This window comes from Solanum pennellii, chromosome 6, assembly GCF_001406875.1.
Source record: "Solanum pennellii chromosome 6, SPENNV200".
Classification (NCBI taxonomy): domain Eukaryota; kingdom Viridiplantae; phylum Streptophyta; class Magnoliopsida; order Solanales; family Solanaceae; genus Solanum; species Solanum pennellii.
The window spans coordinates 49,993,049-50,001,088 of NC_028642.1; the positions used below are offsets into that span (position 1 = coordinate 49,993,049).

Here is an 8,040-nt window from a genome sequence, read left to right on the forward strand (position 1 = left end):
ATACCTTTACGACGACAAAATAAGAAATATGTAGACAACAAGAAAATTGAGTATGATGTATCACAATTTTTGTTAAACTGCTAAAAAATATGATATGATATGTCTTTAAATAATTAATTTTTTAATTATAAAGTTAATTATGGGAAGTTGCTCATTGTATGGGCGTAATGGAAGGATAGGGGGTTATATTTAAAGTCAAATCCTTTTTTAGTTTTTTATACTTAAAGATGTATTAATGTATAAATGTAAAAAATAAAAAACTATGCAAAAATACAGCTAAAAATTGATGTAAATTATAGTCATTTATTGTAAATAACATAGTTATAGCTATTGATTTCATTAACCCTATAATATAGTTATTTTTGTAAGTTGCTCTTTTTATAATGGATTAACAAATGCCCCTAAGAACAAAATATGGTCTAGGTGCTTATTCATAATTTCTCGGTCCTAATTTATATGACATAGTTCGAATTTCAATAGTTAAAGGCCGAACTCATAAACAAATCTCTAAACTTGTTGGATTTTTCCCTCCAGATACCTCAACTACGCCATTTTTCTATTGAATCACTGAACCACCACTAATTTGTTTTTTTTCAAACACGGTTGATTGATTTTGATCGGCTTTTGTATTGTAAATGCCTTCAATTGTGTTCGTATTGTAATGATTTTGATTGAAGGAATAAATACAAACTGTGTATTAGTCTAATTTGTTTGCTAATGTGTTCAAATGACTCAAAGTAAAACACAATTATTCTCGAACATTTTCATTATCACTTGGATTAATGAGTTCTGAAACAATACATGTATCCTCTATTAATACCCCTCACAAAATCTGATTCCACATCACCCGACGGTGTTTCAAAAGTAACATATTATGGGTGGTTCAATGATTCAATAGGAAAATAGCGTAGTTGAGGTATCTGAGGAGAAAAACCCAACAAGTTTAGAAATACGTGTATGTATTTTGGCCAAAGTTAAACCTTTTATATTTTTGAAGTATATTCTTTCGTTGAAAATTACTTTGAAAGATGTTTTTTCAAGTGTATACATAAATCTCATAGGTTTAATATGAAATTACAATATGTACCTAATAAGTTTCTAATTACATTAATTTCTTACAAAGTCAAAAAGTCAGATACAATAATCAAAGCTCGAATACATTACTGTATAGTTCAGATACATTAACAACTAGTTCAGATACATAATATGTAGTTCAAATACATTAAATACTGACTCAAACACATTAATATGTAGCTCAGATACTTTAAAATTAGCTCGAATACATTAAATACTAACTAGAGATACATTAATATGCAAATGGAATACATTAATGAAATAAGAGATTATGGAGATTTTTAAAAATAATAGGAAATAATGAAAATAAGTGAAACAAAATAAACTCCTCGATAAAAATAGCAAAAACAAACTCTACTAATTATGTTCCACGTTGATTTTTCTTTATATTGAATGCACTCACAATCTTTTAAGGTTAGAACTATATAAAATAAAAGATTCACAATAAATCACAAAATTAATAATTAAAATATTTAAATATATATAAAGAATAATAAATTTCTATTGGTCGCTTTAATTCAAATTATATCATATAAATTAGTTAAAAAAAAATATATAACTCTTTTATCTACAAGTCATTTGTTTGTTGCAAGAAGCTTCTCTATTTACAAATAGTACACGCAATCCATCACTTTGTCCATGCACCAATGTTTAGTGTTGATTGTTGAGTGTGATAAGCAGAAAATGACTAAAATATTTGATTCATAAATTTTAAATTCGAATTCGTTGTTCTAAATGTGTCCCATGTTATCTCTAAGGAAAATTAGAAAATCTTCTCTATTTTTTTGTCTTTATAGTGTAATCTTCTCCGTAGTTTCCTAGTTTAATCTTTATTCAGATGTCTTCGAAGGAACACTTTAATAAGATGAATATTCCCTCTATTCATTAATAATTATCCATTATGCTATTTTGAGATATCCAATAATACTTTACTTTATAAAATCAATGAATTTATAATTTTACTTTTATTATATTTTTTAAAATACTATATTTATTATATTTAAAAGATGATATAGTAAAATTATTATTCTATTTCGTAAGTTTTTATGACAAACAAGTAACTTTCCAATTAACACCATAATGTTTGTCATTTTATGGTGATTGAAATTTATAATGAATATATTCCTAATTTCATCCACATGCAAAGTCATATTTGATTTCACCTACCCATCATTTACTTTCACGTGATAAATATTCGTATTTCAAACTTAGATGTCAAAAAATTTACAGTTATTAAAACTTTATCCTAACCACCATTTCGTTCATGCTTTTCTTTTGCAATAATTAAAGGAATGATAAGTAGGACCCGTGGCAAGAAAATTGTGAATTATATAAAAAAAAATTTGGGAATTAATACGAAAATTTGTAGGAAAATAATTATTTTGCGGATTTCGATTTTAATCTCCAGAAAAATTTCATATAATTCATAATTTTTTTTGTGTAATGGGGGTACTATCGTAAAAAGAAGGATAAATAATCTTACATATAGGGATGACAAATAGGTGGGTGCGCGGTTATAAGCGGCAAAATCAAGTCTAATTCGCTCAATCCAATCCAACTCATTTAGGTTTGGGTTGGTTAAAGACTCACTCGTTTGTTAGCTTAATTCATCTCAACTCAATCCATTTTAACTCATTAAAAATTGAATTGATATGCACCCAAATTGAATTTTGAAAACTGCTGTCATAAAGAATTACTTATTTTTAATTTTATTTATTGTATAGTTATAATTAAAAAAAAATATAAATTTTATAGTTAGTAAAAACTTATAAAATGATAAATAAAGCTATTAAAAATAGTAAAAATTGAACGGATAGAATTTTGATCCGTTACCTAATCCTTTCCAATCCAATAAATTTGAGTGAATTAAGTCTTGATTCATTTTAACCCATCCAAATTTATTCCGACCCATCTAATTACTATCCCTAGGTGGGGCAGTTACTCAACCCCCTTGACTGCAAGTGGAGTTTATTAGGGGTTGATGATAAAAATATAGATGGAATAAATAGTTTATTCAATTTTCTCAAAAGATTTTGACAATAAATATTCATAAGAATGGTGTTTTTTCAATTGTGTATGTGTGTATATATGTTGAAATTGATTGAACTATATACAATATGTTCTCATATACACAAATTTTCAACTGGACATAGAAAATTTTCAACTAATTCAAGTGATTTCGATGAGTTACATCTTTCTTAGAGATGGCAACGAGATTGGTCGGATTGAGCTTTAACCTGCAAAAATTTAAACCTCTCTCGCTCCGTCTTGTGTAAACCCATCCTCATGAATCCGCCTCGCATATATTTTTGATTATTTGTCTTTTCTTAATTAAATTTGATACTAAAAATAAAATTTATTTTTGGATTTAATTTTGTATTAATTTAATAGATAATAACTTAATTTTTTTTAAAGATCAATTGGAAAGCATGTAAGAAAAGATAAATAGTTTTTAATGAATTATTTTCATTTACTATCTTGTATATTTGAGTAACTTTAAAGAAATTCTCTTAATGAATAATAGGATTTTCCTGAATAATATTCTAAAAAGTTAAAATTGAGTTTAAATATAAATAATCTTTAGAAACCACTAATACCATGCCCCATTGCCATCCCAGCAGTGGCGTAGTCAAATGTACGCCAGGTATTCAATCGGACACCGTTCGGTAGAAAAAAATACTGCATATACAAGTAAAATGGTACATAAAGTTATTAAATAACATATTTTGAACACTCTTGACATAATAGGTTGTTATAGCCTAGTGATTTAAGATGTCATGAATATAAGTTTAAACATCTTTAATGAGCCAGTGCCGCCCACGTTCAATTTACAGAACTTCAACGAACTCAAAATGCAGAGCAAATAACAGGACTCAACTATATAAAGTTTTTGTAATAATAACAAATGCAGAGAACAGTTTTGAGGGGAGAAAGAACTCAGATTTCAATATTTCAGTGTCTAAATTACTGGTTTTGAGGGAATATTTGTGCTTTTCGATCAGGAGCTCATCGATCATGGTCAATCTTACCAAGCAACAATACGATGAGATTGAGCTAATGTGAAGTACTAATTCAAGTGATTTCAAAGAATTGATAAGTACTCTTTGAGAGTAATGAATTGATAAGTACTATTTTATTGCTCCAAACAGGACATACTTCACTACCATACGTACTTTTCTCTTTTGTAGATAAGTATAGATGCAAATAAGGCAAAACGAAATTGGGGTTTTCTTAAAAATCTTTTTTCTGATAGATGCAAAATAAGTGTACTATATATTTCAATGCTCTAACGAATTAGTGATTAAGTCGTAGTGTTTGTAGTAAGTAAAGAAACCAGGACCAGAACAAAGATCATCTGTTACATAATCATTAGGAATGACGATTCTTTGTTCCAACGTTTTCCTGTACTTAATTGGAACACGACGATAACATGATTGAGTTGGTTGAATTACAATTGAAGTTTGGTGACCATCAGGACAGAAGAAAAAAAGGATGGGCCTAAAGCCGGTTTTAGGTGAAATGTAGGTTATCAAGATGTGTACTATATTCTCATTTGACTAACTATGTAGCGATAAGTAGCAGGAAAAATGGTCCTCTTTGGTCCCAGAGAATGTAGGCATGGAATGCTCCACTTTTACAACATATCGGTATTTGAATGATTTGAAGTTTAGAAATGAAAGATTGAGATTCTCTTTCATTAGAGCAATGAACAGCACAAACATGTTGTAATAGAACCAAGAATATTACAACAATATATCTCGTGTTAGGAGAGAGAACAGAATATATGCAAATCTTAACCCAGAGCAATAACTAACAATAGAACACGAACTACAAGATACTATGCAAGTACTAAACATTAATAAAGAGAAAAGAAGAAGAGAGGACAAGCTCCGTTCTCTCCTACAAAAAGGTGCTACAACACAAGCCTACCTGCTAACCTTCTACCATAATCCTCGACCTTTAAACCTTTCTATCAAGGGTCATGTATCAAACCGTCTTATCAAGAACGTGTTGTCATGTCCATCTCTCACGAGTCACGCCTCCTCATTGTTGCATCGGCACAACTCCTTTATACATTAGAACCACACAAATTTCAAGAGGCAAGATTATAGCTTAGCGAAAAGATGGTTTCGCATAAATAAATATTTACATGATACAAAAGGAAAACTAATCAAAACTGCAAAAACCTGTTGGAAAAAGTAGTAAGTATAACAATTGAAAAAGCATGACCAACAGTTTAAATCCTTTTAGAGCAAGTACTATTCCATTCCATAAAACAAAAACTCCCAATTTGCTCTGTTCTGTTTCATTCACAACCTCCATCCAATCCCATAGCATGAAACGAACTCGAATCCACTAAAGAAATTGCAGGAATACAACTTTCCGATCGAACAATCACCGTGTGCTTCATCTTCATCTCTCCGCTACTCTCCACCGGACTACTAGACATCGACCTAATCAATTTCGGAGATTCAAAACTCCGCCTCAAAATCTGCCTCATCGCATCGATTAAATGAACAGTCGGATTCAATGGCGGACGAGACGAACTGAAATTCTTACAGAAATTGAGATGACGATTCAATGCCTCCTCCGCAGTAATCAACCTCTCACATCGAATGACCTCGTCCTTGATAGCCTCCGCACACAATCCACAAATCCAATTCCCTTGGTACCGCTGCCGGATTGTTTCTATATACGACAGAGTACATTCCTCCGTCAATCCACAGCACTCGCATTTGGCGAAATCAACCTCCATCGGCGCTGTAAGTTTTGCTTTAACTGTTTGTGCTTCAGCCGCTTTCATCATAACTGATTCACTGATTATCGACATCGTTACTCGTCAATCTGAAAACGAATTTCAACGTGAAATCAAAAAATTGATTCAACATAAACATACAAAATCCGAACTCAAAACAGTTCATAAATAACCTAACATCCAAAATCAATACACTTACCAAGCATATACGGAAACGAAGATATAAATTTATGCAGCGAAGTTCGCAAAAATTATAATTATTGCTTTTTCTTCTTCTTATCAGATTTGATGTTTACTCAACTTATAACGAATCCTTCTCCCACTCGCTTTCTTCCTCGCTTTTTACCTCATGAACAATACACGTATCCATAAAGAAAAAAATTACGAAAATTTCAACACTTCCTCTATCTCAAATCTCAATAGAAACAAGAAAAACAGAGTTTATCAATGAATTTAATACATAGATTGATATCAAACTAGATAGAAAAAGACAAAAATGATAGTTCTATTTAATTTGTGTGCTCCACAAAAAAAAAAGTTTGTTTTTGAGGTTTTGGGAGAAATTTTGACGCATATATGGAAGTAGTGACGAGGCAGGAGTACAATGGTGGGGCCAGAATTTTCGTTGAGGGGTTCGAAAAAAACGAACAAATACCTTAAAAAATTTGGACTTGAACTCTCAAGTAAGTGCTGAACCCCTCATCCAATTTTTAATCTTACGTTTAGGAAGTCCAAAATCAATCTATAAACATAAAAGCTCTTTAAAATATTTTAAATATACACTATAATTTTTTTTCGAAAGAACCCTTGACAACCTTTAGGTCCGCCCCGAGAGGAGGTAGGGTGGGTGGGGTTTGAGCCAAAAAGAGAAAAGCTCAATGATTGATTGGGGTTTAGGGAATCCACGTCATCTATTGCTGTCAAATTAAAAATTGCCGGCTGTATTATAGTACATTGCCAGCTCTTCTTTCAATATTTTTCCATATATTATTGGGGAAAAAAAGTTGAGATTCTAGTCCCGTATATTTTTTTTAGTTAAAAGAATCTAATATTACCTATTTAAGTACAATTTTTTATTCAATTATTGCATATTGATTCCTCCACTAACATTTTCTTTTGGTTGTTGTAAATTTACTGCTACCATCAAAATTAGTCTGTCAACCAAGAGAAATGATGATAAAATTGTTATGCAATCCGTCTTCATTCAATAGAACAATAAAATTGTAACCAAACCAAAATGGACTTTGATTAAAAAAAACTTAGAGTGTTTTTTTGAGAAAATTATTCGCTCAATGTATTCAAAATAATAAAATATATCTTGTCAAAATAGAAGAATTTACCCACCAGTTTAGTTGTATCACAAACTCTGATAAAAAAATAATTTTTTTTTAATTACAATAATTCACTTGAAATTTTTTTTTTTTAAAGTTTAAAAAGAAGAAGAGTAGAAGATAAGAAAATTTGTAAGGAATATGTTTAGAATTCATCAGAGTATATATAGTCATTGAAGTAATGCGTTGGTTCAGAGAGACGAACCGATTGAAAAAAAGTCGCGTTGGTTCAGAGAGACGAACCGATTGAAAAAAAGTCACGTTATTCTAAAAAGGTGCATATGAAAATAGAAATAATTAAACTTTGTTTCAAAAATTACTCAATCGATCATATGCGGTCCAAATTAATCCATCATAATATTTTTAAAAGAGTATTCTTTTTTAAAAAAGTTAAATTGATATTTTTTTTATAAAGTTATTATACAAGGAAAAAGAATCTAGCATGTACTCAAAATAAATTATAAGAACGGAAAAGGGTCATATTTACCCTTGTACCCTTAGAAAATGATCATATTTACCATTCATTATACTTTTTTGATATATTTGTCCTTATCATCCTACTTTGGAAACATATTTGTCCTTTTACAGTTAAGCTATCATGTCACCATTTTTATAGTAACATATTAGTAAGAATTAAATTCAATTAGCTTCCGCCCAAATAGTGAATCAATAACTAGCCTAGTATTAGATCAACTTATTCAGACAATTTAAAATTCAACTCACCCATTTAACAACCCCAGAAACATAACTATGAAAATTAAGAGTGATAAAGGAACCAAAGTGCATTTATAAAATTATAATTATAATAAAATTTTCCATCCCTTATTTATTTAAATAAATTATAGGAGATAGCTAATGACAAAGAAGCACGTGTGAATG

At 30.0% G+C, this 8,040-nt stretch overlaps 1 protein-coding gene across 1 annotated transcript; it reads right to left on the minus strand.

Moving 5' to 3' along the window:
• Positions 1–4,771: 4,771 nt before the first annotated feature.
• On the minus strand, positions 4,772–6,382 carry LOC107021615. Its single transcript, XM_015222305.2, has 2 exons — positions 6,030–6,382; positions 4,772–5,919 (listed from the first exon to the last, which is right to left on the minus strand). The coding sequence occupies exon 2, from the start codon at positions 5,903–5,905 to the stop codon at positions 5,381–5,383; it is 525 nt and encodes a 174-aa protein (XP_015077791.1). The 5' UTR covers positions 5,906–5,919; positions 6,030–6,382; the 3' UTR covers positions 4,772–5,380.
• Positions 6,383–8,040: the final 1,658 nt, after the last annotated feature.

Bases quoted from the DNA above. Each gene is read 5' to 3' on its own strand.
- LOC107021615 (XM_015222305.2), bottom strand. From the start codon at position 5,905: ATGTCGATAATCAGTGAATCAGTTATGATGAAAGCGGCTGAAGCACAA.